At 29.0% G+C, this 25684-nt stretch overlaps 1 protein-coding gene across 2 annotated transcripts; it reads right to left on the bottom strand.

Annotated features, from left to right (window-relative positions):
- LOC107452323 (cyclin-dependent kinase 9) lies at positions 1-25059 on the bottom strand. Of its 2 annotated transcripts, none has more exons than XM_043048617.3 (8): positions 24879-25059; positions 22416-22532; positions 20775-20856; positions 18388-18496; positions 8436-8613; positions 6836-7082; positions 5851-6000; positions 1-3579 (listed from the first exon to the last, which is right to left on the bottom strand). In XM_043048617.3, exons 1-8 carry the CDS (start codon positions 24902-24904, stop codon positions 3295-3297), a joined length of 1194 nt encoding a protein of 397 aa, XP_042904551.1. In that variant the 5' UTR covers positions 24905-25059; the 3' UTR covers positions 1-3294. The 2 variants fall into 2 exon arrangements, with proteins under 2 accessions (XP_042904551.1, XP_042904553.1); XM_043048619.3 differs by having other exon boundaries at positions 18406-18496; positions 24879-25050.
- Between the last annotated feature and the right edge of the window lie 625 nt (positions 25060-25684).

Genomic DNA, 25684 nt, shown 5'->3' with positions numbered 1-25684 from the left:
TACATATGAAACTCTTTATTTTTAAAATAAAAAGAAATTACAAAAATTAAAAACAAACTACTTAATTATTATAAACAATTTTTCATCAAATTAAGATATAAATATAACAAGCCCATTCTAAATTTATTAAAATCACACAATGACATATTATTAAAATATTAGTCAACTCATACATAAAAATTAGGGATTCTTTTGGAATGCTTGACAGCCACAAAATAAAAATAACATTTGGTAAATTACATTGAATTAGAATGTAAGCAATAATAATTTTCTAACTTCTATTGTAATTGCATTGAAAAGTTGAATACAAATGTTAAATAATGCAGAATATACTCCCAATCATCAGGGCTAGTTACTGAGAATGAACACTGAAAACATCAATATTCTAAAACTGTTTATTTTACAATTAAAAAGGTTGCGATTTATCATGTGATTGTCGAGGAAATCCGCATGCGATTTCACTTATTGTATTACAATTTACTTTATGTCAGGCTCTGAGTCTCTTAGTTATTATAATTCCTTTCGTGTCTGATTGAAAAATACTAAGATATAATAATCTGCTTTAAGTAAGTCTTAAAATTTTTCATGTCTTACAATTTGCTTCAAGTCAGATCCTAAGTTACTAAGGCATAAGAAAAAGTATAATATCACACCCGAAATTGAGTGAAACATTGTCTTAGCTTGTTATGAGAAATAAATGATTTTCAATCTCATATTTTTCGTTAAACTTATAAAAACAAAAAAATAAATTTTTGTAAAACATTTATTTTATACAACGCAGAATAATACACAATTGACACAAGGTCATACTGTTGAGCGTAAAAGATGTCTTTTTATTCAACCTATTAATTGTTCATCCTACGTGAGATCTGTTATCGACGTGGGATATGTTATCTTTCCTGGGGAAAAATAGGTAGATGCTATATGGTAAAATAGCTGATCAAGAAGAAGTATTGTAAGTAATATTAAAATTTAAATTAAATTTGTGGGCATTACAGATCTTAAACTTGCTTCGTTTTGTCATAGCATATTCTGAAATATTATTCAGATAAATCCTGACAATTCTTAACATGTAAAATCAAACAAATCAACAGGGAGACAGATTTTCAACAAGTAACAGGCAAATTTTCAACAAATTATGGTATCTAACAAATAATCCAGAAAAATAAATAAATAAAAAAACTAGAGTTTTCAAAAAAAGAAAAGAAAAAAAAAACAGCTTTAACAATCCTTTTGTAAAGAATATGTGCTTGGCTTTTCACAATTGCGTTGCAATTTGAAGCAATATTATTACCAAACCATTAGATTTAAATTTGTATCGATAAATACTTTCTTGCCAGTTCAGGGTCATCAATGTGAGCAGTGTGAAAAAAATAACCGTTTGTGAAGATTAGTTTAATCTTTTGACAATTTGATTGTTTTAAATGATTTTAACGCAGGCCAAAGCTCCTCCTCATTTGTCCCAAATTATGTATAAAATCTCATATGTACAGTGTGAGCTGACCTTACTCCATGACCTCTATGAAGCATTAATGTTGTGCCGCTGAACATCTGGGCATGTATCACAATCACTGGGTAAAGAAATAATTACTGACATCAACCAACAAAACAATTGGATTATAACTAAAATAAAAATTGCAACTATCTAATATTTATAAAAACTTTTAAAAAATTAATTTTTTTAAATTTACAAAGTTTTTTTTTCTTTGATAAAAAGAAATTTAGTGTCTTACTCTATCTCTTCACACTCTGCATCCTAGTTTGCAAAACTAAAATTACAATTTCCCTATTGTTCATAGTTGTACAGTTTCAAACATATTTCATTCCTAACTTGAGTAAAATATTTTCATTCCTAATGCGAGTAAAATATTTCATATCAATGAATATGGTTGTCAACTTGAAAGATTGTTTTAACCAACCTTAATTTTTTCTCTTATACTTCACTGGTCACTTAACACAAAAAGCAATAAATGCCTTGAAGTTCAACAGCTTCAAGGATCCAGTTTTTTTGATGAATTTGTTCACACACAGTTAATTACGTTCACTAAACTTATTTTAAACAGTTAAAATTTCACCACTTCCTTGAAAGATAAATACATTTTTTTCCCTCTGCTAAAAGTAACAATGTAAAAGTTAAAATAAATTCATAAAAAAACAGTATACTGAGGCAAGTGTAGACATAAGTTAATACACAATCCAAGTAAACAATTATATAAAATACATTTTTAAGTAGATCATAGAAAATTGAAGGTAAATAACTAAAGTTTTAAATTTCAAAACAACACAAGTGAGTATAACGTGAAAAGGACCGCACACACCATTCTTGATTCCTTTACAGAGTAAGTATTAATCAATCAAAGATAAAATTATTTGTTAATTCAATTAAAACTTAACTCAGTGGCGCGACAGCCCATAGAGGGCCAGCCTACTGTGCCCATCTCAGTTTTCTCGACCTGGGGTGCAGGAAGAGATGCTCCGGTTAGGTGGTTAGCCGAAAGTGGAACCCACAGTGTTTAGTTCCCAAGCATGCTTGGTACTCATTTATCAACCCACTGAAGGGATGAAAGGCTGATAATTCAACTAATTTTGACAATTTAATTAATCAAACTATTAATTCGATAATTAAACTAATGAATGATGATTAATAAATCAGAATTAATGATTGAATTCGAGTGAAATAACAAATGAATGATTGAATTTGAATGAGTGAATGAGAGTAAATGATTGAATTTAAATGAATTAATGAAGGAATAAGAATGAATGACAGAATAGAATTGTTTTGAATGAATATAAATGAGTGAATGAATGATTGAATTTAAACGAATGAATGATTAATAAAAGTAATTTGCGCTGTTACTATGAAGGACCAGGGTTCTATCCCTGGTGGTGGCAAGAAGCCTATCCTATGACTGTGAAGTAGAGGCAGCAGGTGCAAAAATATCGACCTACTATCACACTCTTGGTCTCGCAATTAAATTGTGAAGCCTGAACCAAGGCCAACAACACAGTTGTTAGGAATAGCTTTTTTTTTAGAATTTTTTTAGAAAATGTTTATTCACAGACTTGTGCAGGTTTGAAATTCATAACTTCAAGCATAGGGAATAAAATTTCGATTTTTAATTCAACATAATAAATACATTATACACCATCTGTTTGTTCCAAGAACACAATATTTTAAAAACAAAAAATACTTCTTACAACAACCCAACTTACTATCACAAGCCTGAAATAAATTGGCCATCATAAACTGATGGAATAAAATTGTTGCAATATTTCCAATTGCAACAATTAAGTCTAAAAGACACGATCATGATACTGGCCATCATTGGCAGTAGGGTGAGCTTTATTGTGATGTCCACCTGGTCCAGCATGTCTATTGTGCTCATTCTTTTTCTTTGAAAACAAATATTCAAACATAGACTGAGTATAAGGTGAAAGCATCTTTGTCAAATCACTGGGTAATGGATCTGACCAGAAGAAATCATGATTGAGGGCTGTATCACTATCTATTCTCTTGGCAGGATCCAATGTAAGTAATTTGTCCAAAAGATCAAGGGAAGGAGCATCTTTAACATATATCTATAAATTAGAATAAGTTAGAAAGAATTAATTTTAAAGTTAATATATATAAAAGGGTGCATAGCCAAATCTTTCAATAAAAAATAAGAACCTTCTAAGTATTTAAGCACTCAAAAAATATTTGTAAGTACTATATACATTAACAAAATGCAAAATAATTTTCTAAGACTTTATACGATCATGATAAAATAACTCTTTTCTTGATTATATTAGCCACCATAAAAAGATTGCAAGATTTTTCGAACCGAAAAATCTCGCAATCTTTATTTTGGTGAGGATGGACAATGAAGCCTGAAATTGAGAAATGCAGCAGAGTTACATATGAGAATGCTAGAATCTCACCTAACCCAGCTCAGTATACGCACATGCGGACCTGCAAGAATTTCATCACACATGTAAAATTATTGGCGATTTCACACGAAATGCATTGTGTTGGATGAATTGTGAAAACGTTGAATAGAACAATGTAAAAAAACATGCTTTTGCACAATACGTGGCAAAAATCATCATGGTAAAGAAAGAAATCTCATTTTTGAAAAGGGAAAATCAAGCTCTATTAAAAAACACCCAACGAAAAAAGCACCTTTAGGGACTTTTATAAAACGAAAATAGAAATTAAGCACTTTTTAAAAACGCTACGCACCATGTATACAAGCAGTAATGTTTTTTAATTATTTATTTTTCAAAAATTTGCCAATTAAAATTTTATTTAATAATCTGGCAAAGTACGTATGGGCTGAAGTTTAAAAGTCCTAATCATAGGGTGGGAAACAAATTTTGTGTCATGTCTAAAGAAAATTATAATAGTGGGATTTGAACCTGAGACCGACCAACCACAATGTAGTAATCTTAATCTCTGCCTCACACATCTCCACCTACTAAAGATTTTTTAATTTTGAAATTAAGTGAATTAAAATTTACAGGTCTCTTATCTTACCCTAGATGCTGAAGTGGTACAAAATTTTCCACTCTTCAGGCCACTCTATAATCTAAGCTTAGTTTAGTTTCAAAAGGATTTTTAGAAATTCCTACTTTCATAGTGAGCATTAGTCTCAATACTTTAAATGAGTAATTTTCAAATGGCATTCTATGTTATTTAATGATACTCTATGTTATTCAATAGGAGAGAAGTTTAAACAAAGTAATTACAGAATAATTTTACTGAGAGGCTCAATACTTGGATTGTTAAATAATATTACTATTATTTTTTTTAAATATTACTCACTAACATTAAACCTCCTTTAGAATTTTACTTAATTTAGCTTAAAGCAGGTTCCATGTCTCCAGGTATTTGTTCAACTACTTGACTTCCTCCTTACTTTTACATCAGACTTCGTTTATAACACTGTTTGACTTTCTTAACCCCTTCCTTCTCGCTTCCGTGAAAATGACGGGATGAAGTTTCGCCTTCTATTTCTCGCTTCCATGATATTTCCGGGCTGGAGTGTTCAGTAGTAACGCGCCAATAAGAATAAAACTAATTCATTTCTTTTGCCCAGAAAAAATTGTATTTCTCATTTTACACACCAGGTGGCAGTACCAGGATATTTTTAAGGTAATTGTAGACAGTTAGTTTATTTCAAACTAGATGTCAGCACTGATATAATTTTCAGGGATAAAAAAATATGCACTTTTATGACCATTTTCTTGAAAATTAACCGATCGTTAAGGGGTTAACATTGAACACTTAACAACTGCATTTGGTACAGTATATTTATTTCTAGTGCTATTAAACAATTAATTTACTTAACTACTAAAATTAATGACAGTAAAAAATAGCAATTAAAGAAAAGTCTTCAGTTTTAATTAATAAACAGAAAAGTCTAAAACAGACATGCCTAAATATTGACTGATTCATGCTCTGTCTGCTATACATTAGATACTTATAAATTATTCTCAAAAAAAAAAAAAAAAACATTACAAGATTGTTTTAAATACCAAATTAGTATTAACTGCAGTTATATAAAATGGATCTTAGAACTTTAGTAAAGTTCTCATTCTAGAGTTTAGTAAAGATCTGTTGCTTGCATATCAAATAGAGGCTTCATAGCTAACTTTTAAAGTTACACATTGTACTAAAACACGTTGTACAAAACACAAAATTACACATTGTACTAAAATCATTCATTGTACATATTTTACACCGTAAAAACCACTTTTAGTGGTTTTATGGGGTTAAATATATTTAAATTTAAAATAAAATGAGAATTCGGTACATTTTCTTTAAAAGAAAACTTAGTAAATAAAAGAAAGAAAGAAATGTATAAATACCATAAGTCTGTCTTTTACTTTTCGCCTTTGATTCTTGGGGAGTTCCATTTTAGTATACAAGTCAAGTTTTTCTACACCTGCAAATGTTTCTGGTGTTATACTGCCACACAACTGACTGATTAATGTCAGCTGATGTTGTTCAGTACTACCCTATAGGAAGAATTAAAACATTAGTTTTAAAAAACAAAACAAGAATTATGAGTTTTATTAATAATTGAAGTTATCATAACCTGCTAACAAAAAATCTTATCATTTACTTAACTTTTTTACTAAATAACATCAATTGAGAACGTAAAACAAATTTTGAAATATAGTTTTTCTTATCAAATAAACAAACATGGAAAATTACTACTACATTAAGTGTAGATTCAATAATAAACAAACAAAATATCCAAGGAAGAAAAAAAAACAGATGTTGATCTAAGCAAATATTTAAAAAAAATTTTGTGAAGTAATGATAATAAATGATTTGTTAGTTATTGTAATTAATATAACATAAAGTAATTAATGCTTAACATAATGCAATTAATGCATTCATTATTTTAGTTACATACAGAACCCAGTTTTACATAAAAATTATTATGAAAGTAAGCATTACTATATTTTCTGTAGAATAATTGTAGAATTGTAACTAAATATGCTTATCATAAAATGTTGCATAATAAGGTAATGTCTTGTGATTGCTTATAATAAGATGAAGAAACAACATTTATAGTTTCAAGCTTTTAATTTTAAACAGTAATCTAAATTAAAAACAAAAGAATAAATAACAGAGAATAATATTAGGAAGTGGTGATAAACGCATGACACTGATAAATATAACATTTAGCAAGTAAAGTGCTTAATTCATGCTGATAACTGTCAAAAATATATAAATTATTTTATTTGATTAATGACCATAGCAAGTAATTTTTGAATTAGAATGAAATTACATGAAGTGTTAAGATGACAATTATCTTTCTAAGATGCTTAGAGATTTATTTACCTGCATGATAGGACTACGAGTCCACATTTCGGCCATTATGCAACCAGCACCCCACATATCAACAGAAGGTCCATAATTACGCTCACCAAGCAAGAGCTCAGGTGGTCTGTACCATAAAGTAACCACTCTATTAGTGTATCGGTTTGGTTGTCCATTTTTGCTTGCACTGAAAGCTCGAGCTAATCCAAAGTCAGCAAGTTTCAGAGTTCCTGTCTTGGTTATTAAAATATTAGCTGCTTTCATGTCTCTAGAAATAGCCAAGTTAAAAAAATTTATCTATGTGTAAAATTTTTAACAAGGTCTGTCACCAAATTCCATCAATACATTTTTTATAAAATTATTATTAATACCATCTTAACTTTCGCACTTAAATTATTTGCCCACATGGAAAGTTTTGATATAAATAATTTTATAAAAACATGTTATTTAAAGTTAATAAAAAAATGCACTTAAACCTGAGCTTTAGCTCTGTTGAAAATGTAGTCCATAACATGGAAATTTTTATACAATTTTGCGCATGAGTCGCAACAGTTGGAGGATTAAAACTAGAAGGTTCGCATACCACTTTTTTTTTCTTTTTGAAAAATTCAATTTAATGAAATTTCTTTTTTAGTCAGAACGAAAATAAATCAAAAACATTATTAAACACACACATATTAAATATTGAATAAAATAAAATACAGTAGAGAACTGATTATCCGGAACGATCGGGACCATCGCGATTCTGGATAACTGATTTTTCCGGTTTTCTGAATCGCTACAAAATGCCGATTTTTTAATCTTTATAAAACGAAACTAAAAAATAATTTTTAAATAGTTTTAGAAATAATAAAAAATGATAAACAATAATACACTTAAGTTTAACTAAGGAAAGAAATTATGAAATAAAAATTATATACAGGCTTATTTATGTTATTAATGTTATTATTAACATTAATAACATATATAAGCTATTTGTGCTTATGTGAGATTTGTCTACAAACGGCTTTTGATCCGTCCTCTAAATCAGTTCTTTCGTCAACTCGATACTCCGTACGCTCTAAATAACAAAATGGGCTCAAAATCTTGCAAAAAAAAAAAAAAAAACAATTTTTTTTAATGGAAGAAAATTAATTTACGGTTCCGACTTTCATTCCGGTTATCTGGTTTTCCGATTTCCGGATAAGAGGTTCTGCACTATACAAAAAAAAAACTAGTAATAAATATTTTGCTTTTAAAATAATTACTAATAATTTAGAAATACCAGTTGCTTTGATTTTTTCCCTTTTTTTTTAATCTTTCTATTTATAACCTGTTAAGCCTTTTTACATAGGGCTTTCTTTTTACATATTTTCGTAACAAAGTATTTCTTTTTATCATATGAAAATGATACTTATGATAATACTAATGAAAAATACTAAAATCTTTATATTTTTTAATAAAAATAATTCTCAAATAAGTAAATTTTTTAGTTAATTTACTGTAAGAATAAATTTTTTTTATTGTTTATTCATATTTTAAAGTTTAAAAATAATCAACATAACTATAAATTTCTTTATCTTGGAAAGCACTGAAGATAGCTCAAAATAAACAGAAATTAAAAATGCTAATAACTGCTCACCTGTGCAATATTTTATTACTGTGAATAAAGTACAGTCCATTCAAGAGTTGTTTCATAACCATTTTAATCTCACCAATGGAAAACACAACTTTCACATTGCTTAATAGGCCAGCCAAATCATGCTCACAAAAATCAAACACCAAGAAAAAGGTTGATTTGGAACGATTGAATGGTGATGCTGCATGGAATTCCAAACTTATATAACACAAGAAGTAATCCCAAAAATGTCAACATTTCTTTACAATATTAATATGGTACTTTTAATAATCATAGATCAAGTACACACGCACATAAAATAATAATAATCTTTGGGTAAAGTGATGCTTTGTATGCATATATACTGCTGCATATTTAAGACACTACTAAAGTAGAAGAACATATCAAGTGAGTGGAAAAGCATAGGAAAAATCCATCAAGTAAAAAAACCCGCTAATAAGTTAATGAGAAAATACAATAAGAAAAAGAATAACATGTTAAGAGATTGGAAAAAATATGGCAGAATGCACTATGTAGAAACATATGTTAAAATAACATTTAAGTGCATTTGTGACAAAAAGGTATAGAGCACTAAGAGGCAGTTTACAAAAAAAAAATTCTATTCAAAAACCACATTTTAAAACTGTATTCTACTTACAGCCAAAATTAATAAACATGATATCACTTCCAATTATTTTCATTCAACGATTCTTATCACTATAGACTTTTCAAATTCTTACTTCCATTAAAAGATACTTGATTAAAATATATTTTAGATTATATTTTATGGACGTAACTAATATAATTTTATATAATTTAAATGAATTCTGAATGATAATTTTAACGTACTTAATAACTAAATTAACAAAATTGATTTGGAAAAATTTTTAGTCTTAGAAAGCGGTTCCCAAATTCTTTACGAATATGGAACACAAAATGATTGAGCATCTTTTGGCAGAAGCCCAAGTTAAAATTTGCAATTGTGATAAAAAAAATAAATAAATAAATAATAAACTATAAATTATTTTGATCATACTCAATGTTAAAAATGAAATTTATTCAGTCATTGTTTTACCAATAATAGACCAAAAATAATAATTTTTGTGACAAACAGTTAAATATTTAGGCCTGGGATGACGTTTAGTCTAGTTCTGAATTTATTTTTGGTGTATGCATAAGCTAAAAACGAATAAAATGCAAATTATAGGTTTTGAAAACGAACTGTTACAAACATTGGGAATGGTGATTAGAGAAACATAATTGTTGGAAATTCCAATTAAAATCATTAATCTATCAGTTAATTTCATCTAGTGAGCGCGTGATAATCACGTGCTCAAGGCTAATCCGACTCCTCCCACACACACTGACACTCTGGTTCGAAGGAGAACTGTTTTAGAACTGCGATGCGAAGCATGTTTTTGTTTTTTTGTTGTGTGTGTCCATATGTTTGTGATTGTGAATAAAATTTAATATTGAATGTTTCACTCTCAACTGCAATTATTTAGAAGTCTATGGATTGTTACGAAGTGTTCCCGGCCTCTTGGTGGAGGTAAGCTATCTCCTTTTTTTGATATCTTTTGGTAATACCCAAAATCTGGCATCCCTGCCGGGATCAGAATAGACATACATAGACTTAAGAAATTAGAAAGACTAGAATAGAACTTTATTAGACTTTATGAAACTTTATACGAATTAGATATGTCAGTTGAGAGTGTTAGAAAATTACGAACGCCAGCGAGAAGTAATTTCTCAAAGGCATTGAATAAGGCGTTAGATTTATTGAAAGAAAATGATCCCGATATTTTGGCCACACAAATTGTCCTTTTAGAACAGAAATACAAAGAATTGAAAGAATTGGATTTTAAACTTTTATCCATTTTAAGTGATGATCAAACATGCTCGCAAGATAATTTTGATTTAGAATATGACGCAATAACTGTGTACGAAGATAGATTTCTAGAAACCAGTACTAAATTAAAGAGACGATTGAATATTATAGAAAAACCGAAAATAGAAGAACCCGTGTTAAAAAGTTCTACTGAAAATATTAATTCGCCGCGCAAATTCAAACTTCCTGAATTAGAATTGAAACAATTTAATGGAAACATTAAGGAATGGCTTCAGTGGTGGGGGCAATTCAAAAAAATACACGAAGATTCGGACATTGAGGATGACGATAAGCTACAGTATTTAATTCAATCAACTGTAAAAAATTCGGCAGCGAGACAATTAGTAGAATCATTTCCCCCCTCAGGAAAAAATTATGAAGAAATTATTAAATGTTTAAAACAGCGTTTTGGGAGGGATGATTTGTTGATTGAAGTTTATATTCGAGAACTTCTTGCTTTAGTAATAAATAATTCAAATCCTCAAGGTCAAAAGTATTCCTTAGTCAGATTGTACGATACATTAGAAGGGCAATTGTGATCTCTTAAATCTTTGGGCGTAGCGAAAGATAATTTTTCCGCCATTTTGTTATATCCCTTGATTGAGTCATGTTTGCCAAGCGATTTATTGAAGATATATGAACGGGCGCAAAGTGAATTAAAAACAGAGATTTCTGGAAATGATAGATTAGCTAATCTCTTAAATTTTTTGAAAAAGGAAATAGAATCAGAACAAAAATTATTGATAGCTCGTTCCCCTTTCGGATTAGAAAATCATAACAGAAAACCGATGACTCACCATTTCCAGAGGAATAAGATATCTGCCGCTGATTTAATTAATAGCTCAAAACAAAACGTTTCACATCTGGCAAATTCGAAAGTGGATGAGTGCGTATTTTGTAATAAATCCCATTTAAGTCAAGATTGTAAATATGCTATGAATTTACCGTTTGAAAAAAAGAAAGAAATACTTATGGAAAAGGGTGTCTGTTTTCGATGCTTAAGCTATAAACCTAGACATATTGGGCGCTTTTGTAAAAATAAAGTTAATTGTTTGAAATGTAATGGGCAACATTTGTTAATTATGTGTAAAATGAATGAAGAATTTTATGGCAATAAAATTAATGAAAAGGGATCGGAAGAAAAAGTCGTTACGGAAAGCTCTTTAACTAATACTACATGCATGCGCCAGGTTTATTTACAAACATTAGTAGCACAATTACGAGGGGATAATAAAACCAAATTTATTCGGATTCTCATTGATACGGGTTCGCAGCGATCGTACATATCGAAATACGCTGCAACGTGTATGGAATATGATGTTATCGGTGAAGAATCTATATTGCATTCTTTATTTGGGGGTGTTAAAAAGACAGAAAATCATAGAAGATATTTAGCTCATATAAGTAATGTAGATAATAGTTATCATTGTAATTTTGAGGTATTGGATCAGGAAGTAATTTGTTCTAATATTTCTAGAATAAATTTATTCCCTCATATAAAAGAACTTAAATCTCGTAGCATATTTTTAACTGATACTACACAGGGTTATAATGATCAGTTGTTATATCAATCTTCTCCCTTAGAAATTCATTTGTTAATTGGGGCTGACATCGCTGGCAAACTGCTCAGTGGGGGAATAGAGGAACTTAGTTCAGGATTGGTTTGCGTTGGAACTAAATTAGGTTGGACTCTAATGGGAAAGAATAATAAGGCAGAAGAACAAGATAGTACAAATACCGTACTATCTTGTCATGTGAATGATGCGAATATTTCAGATTTATGGCGGTTAGACACACTTGGTATTGCTGACCCCAGTGAGAAAAAAACTAGGGAAGAATTAGAACAATCGGCGAAAGAGCATTTTTTTCGAACCGTAACTAGAGACTCGGAGGGGAGGTATCAAGTTCGATTGCCCTGGATTGATGGACATCCCCCCTTAAAAAATTGTAAGGGTATTTCTGAGAAAAGACTCGAAAATTGTGTAAAATCCCTTAAGAAATTAGGCAAAATTACTGAATACGAAACAATTTTTGATGACTGGTTAGATCAGGGTATCATAGAGGAGGCGCATTGTTCTGAACCCGAACACTATTTACCTCACCGCCCTGTTTTTAAAGAAAATTCGACAACGAAGGTTAGACCCGTCTTTGATGGCTCCGCTCGAGATAAAGAGTCGCCTTCTATTAATGACTGTTTAGAAAAGGGGCCCAACTTAGTAGAACTTATACCATCTGTCATAAACAGGTTTAGAATAGGAAAATATGGAGTTGTGTCCGATATTGAAAAGGCATTTTTGCAAATCGGACTCCATGAACAAGATAGGGCTTATTTAAAATTTTTATGGTGGCAGAACGGTAAAAAAGAACATTTGCGAATTTTTCAGCATAAAAGGGTTGTTTTTGGAATATCCTCGAGTCCTTTCTTATTAGGAGCTACTCTTGAATTCCATTTGAATAATGTTTCTTCTGAATATAAAGAAACATCTCAAAAACTTTTGAAATCCTTTTATGTAGACAATTGTGTACACAGTGTTGAAAATAAAGAAGAATTAGTTAAGTTTATTCATGAATCACAAGAAATTCTCGCTTCCGCAAAATTTAATTTACGTGGGTGGGAGCATACTCCTTTTGAGGAATTTGAATCTGAAATGATCGAATCCAAAACAGTTCCTGTATTGGGTTTAAAATGGGATAGTAAAAAGGACATTTTATCCATTGATTTAAGAGATTTAGATCCCATTGCAAATGATCAACCAGTAACTAAAAGAAATATTTTGTCAACCGTACACAAAATCTTTGATCCTATTGGATTTACCTGTCCTGTAACCTTAATACCAAAATTAATATTACAAGAATGCTGGAAATTGAAATTGTCTTGGGATTCTGAGTTGCCATTTTGGATGGCTAAGAAATTTATTAAGTGGAAAGATCAACTCAAAATTTTAAATGATATTTCTATCCCCAGATGTTTAGATAAAAATGAGGGAGTTAGGGAAATAACATTGCACGTATTTTGTGATGCTTCCGAAAAAGCATATGCTGCGTGCGTATTTTTGAGGAGTGAAGCACCGGACTCGATTACTTGTCAATTAATACAGGCTAGGTCAAGGGTCGCCCCACTGAACCCAATATCAGTATCTAGGCTAGAACTTTTAGCATGTAACATAGGAGCAAGACTTTGCCAATCTGTGAAAGAAAGTTTACGAATGGAAAAAGTTGCCACACGATACTGGTCTGATTCCAGCAATGCGCTTTACTGGATTAAGAAGAATGAAAACTGGGCTACTTTTGTGTGTAATCGTGTGAAAGAAATTCGAACTTTGACCGACCCAGATGATTGGAATCACATCTCCGGTCAATCAAATCCTGCCGATTTGCCTTCCCGAGGATGCAGTATTGAAACTTTAGCAAAGTCTAACTGGTTTCAAGGACCCTCCTGGTTGCAAAACCATCCTGACTATTGGCCTAAGTCCAATATTTTTCCTGATGAAGAAATTATAAATGCAGAAAAAAGAAAAACAGTTGTAAGCGTCACAAATACAGAAAATGAAGACAAAATTTATGATCTTTTCTCCGATTACTCTAAACTACTAATAGTTATTTCCTGGGTTTACAGATTTTTGGATAATTGTAAGAAGAAGAAGGATGATAGAAAATTTGGAAACATAACTGTGGAAGAAAGGAACAGAACTGAAATTTCGTTGCTAAAAATAGCACAGCGAGAATCTTTCACAGGATCTCATGATAAACGACTACAGAATCTCCAAGTTCTTGAGGATGATAATGGACTTTTTCGAATTAAGACTAGACTCTCGTTAAAAGACGACTTGGAGAATTTCAAATTTCCTACTGTGTTACCAAGTGATCATCCAATAGTTGAAAAGCTTGTTCACTGGAAACATTGTTCTCTTGGTCATGCAGGTGTTCAGATTGTAATGACCCAACTCAGAGAAGAGTTCTGGATTCTGAAGTTCAGAAAGACTGTTCGCAAAGCTATCAGAAAGTGCATAATTTGCAAACGATTTGATTCACGACCAATCGCAACTCCAACAGCTCCATTGCCTGTTGACCGTCTAAGAGCAGCTTCTGTATTTGAAATTACAGGAATAGATTTTACAGGACCTCTCTATCTGAAAGAAAATCAGAAGTCGTGGATTGTCATTTATACCTGTGCTGTGTTTAGAGCAATACATCTGGAACTGACTACTTCACTGTCCACTGAAAGTTTTCTACAGACTTTTCGAAGATATGTGGCTCGTAGAGGAAGACCAGCTATCGTTTACTCTGATAACGGAACAAACTTGGTTGGAGCGAACAATCTTCTTAAAAAGATTAATTGGGATGCAGTAGCTAAAAACAGTGCAGTGAATAAGATTAACTGGAAGTTTATCCCCCCATCTGCACCTTGGTGGGGTGGCTTTTGGGAACGTTTGATTGGAATTCTCAAGCGAATACTTCGCAAAGTCTTAGGTCGGACGTCTCTCAACTTCGAAGAATTAAATACTGTCTTATGTGATTGTGAAAGTATCATCAATGGACGACCTCTCACGTACGTCAGTGAAGATATTAGTGATCTAGTGCCTCTTACTCCCAGCGTGTTCCTTCAAGAGGTCAGAGAAGTTGGACTACCAGACCTGGATCTCTTGGACAGCAAATCTTTGAATAAAAGGTTTGCCTACCGTCAAAGGTTGAGACAAGATCTGAGGAAACGTTTTCGTTCGGAATATTTGGGACAGCTGAGACAATTCGATAGAAAAATGCGAAATTCTTCACCTATCAAAATAGGCGATGTTGTGCTGATATCCAGTGACAACACAAAGAGACTGGATTGGCCTCTAGGGAAAGTCATCGAAGTGTTCACGTCACGAGATGGAAACATCAGACTCGTAAAGTTAAAGACAAAAGGTGGTGAAGTTCTACGATCAACATCGAGGCTGTTTCCCCTTGAAGTTGGGGAAAACGAAAAGGATGTTTTGGAAAAGCGTATTTGAGTTTCTTGGTGTAAAAACTCAAAGGTGGGAGGATGTTGGAAATTCCAATTAAAATCATTAATCTATCAGTTAATTTCATCTAGTGAGCGCGTGATAATCACGTGCTCAAGGCTAATCCGACTCCTCCCACACACACTGACACTCTGGTTCGAAGGAGAACTGTTTTAGAACTGCGATGCGAAGCATGTTTTTGTTTTTTTGTTGTGTGTGTCCATATGTTTGTGATTGTGAATAAAATTTAATATTGAATGTTTCACTCTCAACTGCAATTATTTAGAAGTCTATGGATTGTTACGAAGTGTTCCCGGCCTCTTGGTGGAGGTAAGCTATCTCCTTTTTTTGATATCTTTTGGTAATACCCAAAAATAATCTTTTATTCCAGAATTTTATCATTTTATATTGCAGGGGTCTGTCAAGGTTTTTCTGAGCAGTACCTATTTTATGGAATTTGTGAAAATTGAAAATTATATTAAAAAATAGGCACAAAAATACAGTAAAAATATGGATTTATCGTTTCTTATGAAATACAAAAAATAAAATTTTTAGAAAAAGTATTTTGTGAATTCCCTAAAGTTGTGAATGTACCGCTAAACGGCAGTAAATTTGACCTAGACAAATTCTTGTATTGAACTGAAAACTTCGATGAGAAAAAATAGTTGAATTTTTTTAAAAATGCAAATCATTTTCATAATTTATTTACTATTTTGTTATTGTAAGTAATATTTTTTAAAAACAATTTGGCCAGTTCTTAGGTAAAAAATAAAATATTAATGTAGTAACCAATATATTTTTCAATGTACTTGTAAAGTTTAACTTCAGAAAATATTTATGTTAACAAATCAGCCAGTTTATGAAATAAATTATTCCCAGAACGTACATGAATTTAATAAACCGCAGCGCAGTATAAAGTTCTTCCTAAAGACAAGTTTGTTCACCATGTCATAATTCCTTGATCTTTTAGATCAGGTTTAAAATTACATGAATACTGAAATTAATATTGATTGCTTTAAGAACAGGTGATAAAATAAAATTATACAAAGAGTTTTGCTCTCACACCTGGAGTGCCACACCTAAGAAATTACTTAAAATAATTAATAAATATAGGATAAGCTCTCGTCAAGTTGAGTTGCAGCAACGTAATAATTTAAAATAAGGAGGGAATAAAACAAGCATGTGTACAAAAAGAAAAGAAAAAAAATCCTCAGGAATGGTTTTGGATAACAGAAATATTTAGAAAACAGAAATTTAATAATAAAAATTCCAATTTACTTAAAATATCATAAAAATTGTATAAATACAAATCAATAAAGTTCCAAGTACAATTAAAAACAATTATGCACTTTAATATGTTACAATTATATCAGAAAAAATATGAATATCTTACTATCAATCTATTCATTAAATACATGTTACTTGTATTATAAGTTGTTATTTATCAAAGTCCTAACAAAAGCAAACAAAACAGAATCACTTGATAAGTAAAAATTTGAATTTTGAATTTGAACTATTGAATTTAGCAACTATCTGTTACATGCAACAGAACAGAAAATGTAGCAAAGAAAATTGACCACTTGTATGGGGATTTTTAAAAATCGATTAGAAATGAATTTACGCATGAAATAATTAATCCCCATTCATAAATACAGAATTAACAATGAAGTATATAATTCATTAATCGCATATTGTTAATTAATCATAGTTATCAACAAGTCTTTATTATATTTTGCATGAATCATTAAGTTTCAGAAATGCAATACTCATTAACAAGATTTACTAACTAGATAACAATTGATTTTAGCAATCATCGCTTACATGCAACAGAACAGAAAATGCAGTGAAGAAAATTGACCACTAATATGCGAATTTTTTTAAAAGTTGATTAGAAATTAATTTACACATGAAATAATTAATCCTTATTTATAAATACAGAATAAACAATGTCGTACATTGTTTATTAATTACATATTGTCAATTAATCACAATTATCATCAACAGTCTTTATTATATTTCGCATGAATCATTAAGTTTCAGGAATAATATCTATTCTTTTTATTCTACATCATATTTTATTTGTGTATCTGCTTGTGTTCTTAACTTTGAAATAAAATAAGAAAAACATAATTCTTTTATTTTATCTTTAAATAAATTCTTAAATATGTTACACCTTTAAATATTCATAATGGTGTGTGTTCAAATAGTATAAAATCAGTAGGTTTCAATCGGCCATCAGTTATTGGTGGAAACTCAGTGGATTTTTCAATAGCTTAGTTCATTATGATCAAATAATTAATGACATCAGATTAACAAAATAAAAAATCATTCAACAATGAAGGAATTTACTTCTTAACACTTCTGTGTCTCTAAAATATCCTCTTTTTTTACGCTCTTTTGAAGTTGCATGCAACAATGTAAACTAATAATAAAACATGCACATATAGCGCATACTATAAAAAACAAATATACATCTAATAAATGTTCTTTCATTGTTTATAAAATTAATATTAACACGTTAAATTAACAAGATAATTACATGCAACATTACTAATTAAATGTTGTAATTAACATGTTAACATTCAATAAATTATTAATTAATAATAAATGTATAGATCAACTATATCAACTATACATGGGTGTCGCAGAACCCAATTTTTGAGGAGGATGAAGTTAAATTAAATAGTCATAATAGTTCTCTAAATTTCGCGCATAAGAATTTTTTTTTTTTAAATTTGCTAAAAATCTCCAAAATGATTATTATTTTGGCCCCCAGTGACGCTCATGACATTATCATACTATGAAAATTACTCTACAAATTGAACAATTTGTATGGTAATTTTAATATTTTTCAAAATAATAGCTACAATAGATAATTAATTTTAGAAGAAGTTAGTTAAGGTAATCTACATGCCTTTATTTAATAAAACATCTTTAAATAAACATTATTATTCTTACAAAAACTTAGCGAAAATTTCATAATGAGTCAAAAGCTCAAGTAATACATCATGACATTCCTGATTACTAGTATAACAAAGTTAGTGTAAAAGCTTGCTAGATCTAAATTATTAATTACAAATAAACAATAACTAATAGTTTATCTTACCTTCGTTTTGATATTTACCTTTAGTGCGGCAAATTTCTATCAAATTCACCACATTTTCATGTTTAAGCAATTGTAGGATTTTGATTTCCCTTAGAGCAGTGATAGGAAACTGAGAAAAAATTAACAGGCAAAAACTAAATAAAATTGCACTTTCATTTTATAGAAATTTGAATAAGCAATAGATTTAACCTTCTGAGTCTTTAAACCAAATTTTGTTTTCGTTTGAACTATCTTCAACTGATGTTGAATGGCGTAGTTCAAAGAAAAGATAATTTCATAAAAATTTTCCAAAATGCTTTCTGCTCAGAGGATTAACAAATTTTTCAATGCAGGTATAAATTTAATACTGCAAACTTAAACAATACAAATAGTAATAAAGATCCAATTTGAACAAAGAATTAATACATTACTTATTTTACATTACCGTTATTTTTATAGGAAGCATGGGAAAAATTCAATAATGTTAGTTAGTAAGCATTTTAAAAACAATAACTATGAAAAAAATAAGATTATTTTAAATTAATTAGAGATAATTATAAAAATTATGCACATAAAGCTGACATGGAAAAGCTTTTAAAAGAACTAATATATCTTTCTTTTTATAAAATTACCTGCTTATACATAAGTCCTAGCCACAAAAAATCTCACCAATCTATTTTTCAACCAATATCTTCGTTTATAAAAAAAAATAATGATAATCCAATTTCTTAAACTAAAATGGGATTTAAAAATGGTAATCATAAAATTTGTAATTCTTGCACTATAAAAAAAGCTTCTAATCAATAACTATTTTTTGATAAAATTAGATAAAAATTTAAAAAGAATAAAGAAAATTTTTAAAAAAATTACCCTTAACATTTCTACTGATAAGAGTAAAAAACTATTTGTTAGAAACACATATAGGGGAAATGGGCAAGAGTGGAAATGGAGCTCAAATGGAAACTTGAAAATATTGTGAAAAATATAAGACTAAATTAGCTTATCTATTATTCATAATGAAGACAAACATTCAAATTTTAAATAAAAAATACACAATGGATATAATCATAATGATGATTAGCAATCTTTCTTTGGTAAATTTATAAAAATGGCCCAGACTAGCTGCTTCCCCTCTATTTTCTCTATATAAAACTAATAAAATATGTTTTTTTTATTTCACCAACTATTATATATTCAAATTCCAAATGCAATATACTTTATTATTAATAATTTTATTTTTTATTGCAGCAATAACCTTTAATTTCAATTTTTATTTTTAAGCAAAACTTGTAAGATGATATGGTTCTTACTAAGACACTTTCAGAGAAACATACAAAAAAATTCAATCATGTAATAAAAGCGTGGAAAACATGAAATTATTTATTGACAAATAAATAAATAAGTAAATAAATAAAATAGACGCATAATTCACACAATTTATTCGAAAGCGTATGCAAAAGAATCTATGGACATAACTAGGTCTATGTGACATAATTACATGATTTATGGGTAGCAGGTAGAGATAAAAAGGTAGAAAAAGAAGTTAGCTGAAAAAAAAGGAAGCCATATTAAAAATCTGATAATTAAAAAAATTTAGGAAAGATTAAAATTAGTAAAACAATAATTATAATGCTCAAGTAGATTGATACCTAACAAAATTTACAATGTAGGTAAATGTAAGAAAAAATCTGAAAAGAAAAAAATCTAACTATTACATAATATTTTTAATAGACATATATTTCTGATATGTAATAGAATATTTACAAGATTTAAATCAAAACCAATCAAAATCAATAAATTAATTTTTTTATTTTCTTATAGTGCGACAGTATATTTTAGATACATATTTATAAGGTTATATAGAAGGAATACATTAAAAAAAGAGAAAGAAACTCACCGTATCAATGAATAATTTATTTTTTCTTTTTGCAGTGAAACAAGAGAATTTACAATGAGCAAAATAGAGAATTAATTGGAAAATACACAATTCCACTTATTTTACACAATTTCGCTTATTTTATTCGACATACTGAAAATCAATATAAAGGGAAAGCTGATTGAGGAATAAAATCTTAGTGAAAAAATTTTTTACAAAAATAGTAATACTCAAAATTAGGCATTCAAACATGATTCATATATAAAAAAAGAAATTTTAATATTTTAAATTTACTAAAAAGCATTTATAGAGGCAACTGAAAATTTCAAAACAGCAACAAATTTTTTAAAATTATTTACAATTGGAGCCAAGTGATAATTAATGTTAGAGTATACTTTTGATGATTAGGGATTTATTTTAAAGGGAGAATGTCGATGAGAGGTAAAAAAATAGCTTCAAAATGACATTGTTGCCAAGCAACAAAATGGCTAAGCTCACACAAGAAAGTAAAAAGTTTTATTAATGCACTTACTCCTTCTTTCTCATTTTCCATCAGAACTTTCTTCAGGGCAACGATTTTTTGTGATGTCCGATGTCTGGCTTTAAAGACTTCCCTAAAATATTTTATAATGTAAGCAAGCATAATTGTAACATTAAATGGATGCTTTTAAAAATAGATCTGTTGGGAGCTTTCCAGTTGCATTCATTTTCCAGTTCATCTGGTTATGATTTAATTGATAGTTTTTACACAAGTTTAAACTGTTGGAAGCCATTTTTAAAAGATACATTTTAAAAAAGTTCACAAAAATAAAGCCCTTTTTTATGCACTACAAATATATCAATAAGAATTTGTATAATTCATGCCTTTTATTTTTATTTTAACATAATGAAAATCCAAATTTTACAGCTTAATCATTAAATAATATTAATCAAAATTGCTAGGAGACATTATCATAGAGTATGTTTGTTAAGAGTAAAGACACTTATGAGAAATTATCTATTATCATATAGTATGTTTGTTAAGAGTAAAGACACTTATGAGAAATTATCTCAGGGTTGATACAAGTAAATGAGTTTGAAGAAGTGACAAAAAAATTTTTTTTTTTAAATGAATAGAAAAATAAGAAAGCACGCAACCCATTAAACAGAACACATAGCAAATTTCACGAAGCAATGTAATATAGAAAATCCTAACTTTAAGGGAAAAAAATAATAACTATTATCTTCCATTACATTAAAAAAATAAATAAACCTATATGTTAACATAATTTTAAGAAAATTTTGTAAAGAAGCATCATAAAAAAAATTAAAAAATTCTCAGGGAAATTCTTCGAGATGAGAAAAAGGTAAGTTAAGGGATATTTCTAGACTTTTTAAAGAACACTTTTTCTTAATTTACATTAAAATTAAGTTTTTGTTCATTTGGATTATTGATAATTTAAAATTGAAACACAAATGTTCTTTTTTTAATTCCATCCACAAAAATAAAGTTTTAAAAGCAAAAATATATTTGAACATAAGTTAAAATTTCTGATCTATAAAATAAAGAATTAATTTTAATACATTATGTGATTTTAGAACAAAAAATTAAATACAGATGATTCAGATAAAAAATATATGACTGAATATAGTTAAGTAGATTGTCAAGACATGGTTATTATTTCTAAATTTTCAAGGAGAAACAAACATTGAATATTTGTTTCTAATAAATCTCATAATGAACCTAATACAAAGGAAAAGAACATAAAATATTATGTTTAAAAATATTGGCTGTTAAAGCATTTAATTTTAATTGTTAAGCTTCATAAAAAAAAAATCTATATAACTTGTACATTTTTTTAATAAAACAATTTCATTCGATTTTCAAATAATTACCAAAATAATTTATGATTAAAATATTTATGATAAAATAATATATAGGCAAATAGAAGGTATGTAATAAAATTACTGAATGAAAATCAAACTAGAAAGAAGAATGTCTAATCAATTTTATAATTATGCAAAAGATGTACACACATTGTTCACAAAATAAAACTAAATTAAGTTAGAATACAAGCTAAAGTAATAAACAAAATGAAATAGCAAAAATAAATAACTGTGTGTGATATGATATAATTACAATTCATTGTGTTACAAATTACAAAAAATTATTATGTAATTTAAAATATTTTACCCAAATGTGCCCTGTCCTATCTTCGCTAATCTCTCATATTTCGATACTTCTTCACAATAAGGGTAATCAGCACCAGCCAGTTTTTCCAGCAATTTGTCAAGCATATATTTTTCCCCTCTGAAAAACATTAGGTTATTTAATAAAAATACATATCAACATAAAAGAAATTTTTTAACTCGCTAGTTTATAAGTAAGGTAGAAGCAATACAGATAAATGATATTTAAATGCAGACATGAGATTCTTCTGACTTTCAAACATTAAAAATTACAATTGAATTTTCTAGATAAAAAACAGTAAAAGAAAATGCTATGTTAAATGCTTGTTTTTGCTTAATATTTCTAGATTTTGTTGTTTTATTTCACTATTATTCTATTCCTATTGATAGATTGATCGATTTAAAGCTTAGCATTGATTTAAAGCTTGCAGGACTGTTGATATACACTATAATAAAAAAAAAAATAATAAAAAAAAGAGCTGAAGAAAGAGAGAAAGAAAAACTTTAAATAAGTATGTAACTAATTTAAATTTTTTCTTTAAAATAGTTTCAAACACATTATTTATTTTTTCTTAAAGTTTTAATTTTTTAATTAACAAGCCGTCTTGACTTCTTGTCCTTTTTCCCCTTTTATGCCTGCAAAATGAGACCATTAATGAAAAAAAGGTATGATTAAGACTAGTCAATTTTCCATACTAATTATAGTAAAATGTATTATAAAAATTCTCGAAAATAAAACGAACAATCTATTTCAAAAAATTCTAATATAAGCAACAAAGCATTGTCTAGTCTATGCCCTTAGCATGCATCACATTATGCTTTACATGATTAATAAAATTGTAATTGCAATGGACACTAAACAAAAAAGCACTAAATGTATGAATTAGAAAAAAATTTAACTGAATCAAACAAGGAAAAAAAAATATTTATTTCAAAATATAAAACAAAAGTTCCTTATGAACTTCTCTCGACTATTAAAATAATCTTCAAACCTGAATAAAAAGAGTAATTTTAACAAACTAGAACTTAAATTTGAAAAAAAAAATAATGCATGCAATCTAAATAATGTAACCCTTATTCTATCACAAAAGAGGTATAATAAAAAGGTTATAAAGTTTTGTTTGATGTCCATAACACATTGTAAGCCTTTCAGAAATTGTCTGTAACTATTATCAACATTCTTTTAGGTACTTTTAAAATGTCTTACTCAATTCCCTTATATGTTAATAACATCCTTATCAATGTTCAATACTCATATTTTAATAAGTTTCTTTAATAAGTCATTAAAAAAATAATTCATAATAAACCATTCTGAATATTTTACTTAAACTGAAAAAGACCATTTAAAAAATTACTCGGATAGGAGAAAAATTGAGTTAATAATTAAAATGCATCAAGTAGGTCAAAATAAAGTTCAACCTATTTTTCGACAACTGCAAAAATTTATTAGCCGAAATATTATTTATAAATGTTTGTAAACAGATAAAAAGACTTAAAAGACATCCACCTCAATTTCTAATTTTTTATATATCACCTACCTATTACTAATTTAAAATCCTTTAAATTTCAATGAAATGGAATGAACTTTTCTAAATTTTTGAATAAAGTTGAGAAAAAGTAACAAGAAAAAATTTAGGCTGAAAACAAAGAAAAACGTATCTAGAATTAAGTTAATACATAATTAAAACACATCATGTAAGTCAAAACATGAGATGAACCTGATTTCTGACATAGTCAATATCATTGTAAAAACTTATTAGCTTCAGAATGATTTTAGTTGGTGCATTCAAATATAATATGAATACTCCCCCCATCCCTCTCTTTTTCATATATCTCATCATTCATTCTATCAGTTCAAATTTGATACAGATTAATACAAAAGACATCCACCTCAATTTCTAATTTTTTATATATCACCTACCTATTACTAATTTAAAATCCTTTAAATTTCAATGAAATGGAATGAACTTTTCTAAATTTTTGAATAAAGTTGAGAAAAAGTAACAAGAAAAAATTTAGGCTGAAAACAAAGAAAAACGTATCTAGAATTAAGTTAATACATAATTAAAACACATCATGTAAGTCAAAACATGAGATGAACCTGATTTCTGACATAGTCACTATCATTGTAAAAACTTATTAGCTTCAGAATGATTTTAGTTGGTGCATTCAAACATAATATGAATACTTCCCCCATCCCTCTCTTTTTCATATATCTCATCATTCATTCTATCAGTTCAAATTTACAATCAACTGTCATATCACAACAGTTTTAAATGGATTCTCTTCACTGTTAAGTTCCAACAAAGAGAAAGGCATATTCATTCATATGAAATAAAGGAATATATTTTAATACACTCTTCCGTGCTAAATGCTATACAAATAGATATGAAAATATAATTAAATGATACAGATTAATACAAAATAGAGAGTTCGTTATATACAAGTGTAATGCAAATTAAATTACTTCTCTGGTGTCAATCGAGTAGACATTATAAATCAGTTCTAAAGTTATCGTCGAATTTATTAATAAAAATAAAGTTCCAAAATAATTAATAAAAAGATGATTAAAAATAGAGATTTAAATGGTTGTTTGTAAACAAATTATTTGATCGAGTTCAATTGATAACAATTTACGTTCTATTTCTGCTTGATTTGAGCCACGTAAAAATAAGAAACTTGATTTGCTTAAGGTCCGTTCTTACTGCGTTAAATTTTGTATTATTTCATGCGAGTGCGAGCAGGATTGGGCAATTTTTCTGGGCTGAATATTTTTAACCAATTTGGTTCTCATTTTCGCTTGCAGCAAGCATTCGCATTCTGGAGCAAATACACTGCATGCGGCCCATATTGGGCTGATAGCTAAGACGTGGTCACCAGGAAATCAACCGAAGTCAAGCTTTTCTGGTTGCGGGTAACCACTTTGCATGCGAAGGGACCGAAGGTGTACAGTATCGGTGCTCGTTGAACTGATCTACCATGAAATGCTCAATTTCGCTCGTAGGTAATTGGACTACCAAATCAGAGGAGACACCCCCTCCAAAAGGATCAAAATTATGATGACATGTCTTCGGATCAACCTCATGGATGTTTCGCAGATCGTCGTCAATAACCCATTCTGCAGCTCTAGCACAACGGTAATAAACTACGGCACACTGCATGCAATTGCGAATGCTTAGCAAGTAAGACGAACTGCTATCGAATTGACGTGTGATCACTTTTATGAATTGCATACTGCATTTTGGTAACCAGTTAGTAACACACTTTCTGTAG

This window comes from Parasteatoda tepidariorum, chromosome 4 (assembly GCF_982258835.1).
Source record: "Parasteatoda tepidariorum strain Cologne lab strain chromosome 4, Ptep-v5.0, whole genome shotgun sequence".
NCBI classification, from domain to species: domain Eukaryota; kingdom Metazoa; phylum Arthropoda; class Arachnida; order Araneae; family Theridiidae; genus Parasteatoda; species Parasteatoda tepidariorum.
The sequence above is the reverse complement of the archived record's forward strand: the minus strand, read 5'-3'. Positions and strand labels throughout refer to the sequence as shown.

Coding starts and splice junctions, on each gene's coding strand:
- LOC107452323 (XM_043048617.3), bottom strand. CDS start 24,904: ATGTCTACTCGATTGACACCAGAGAA. Junction 20,857..22,415: donor ATAGGACAGGGCACATTTGG/GTAAAATATTTT, acceptor AAAATATTTTAG/GGAAGTCTTTAAAGCCAGAC. Junction 6,001..6,835: donor CTCGTAGTCCTATCATGCAG/GTAAATAAATCT, acceptor TTCTTCCTATAG/GGTAGTACTGAACAACATCA.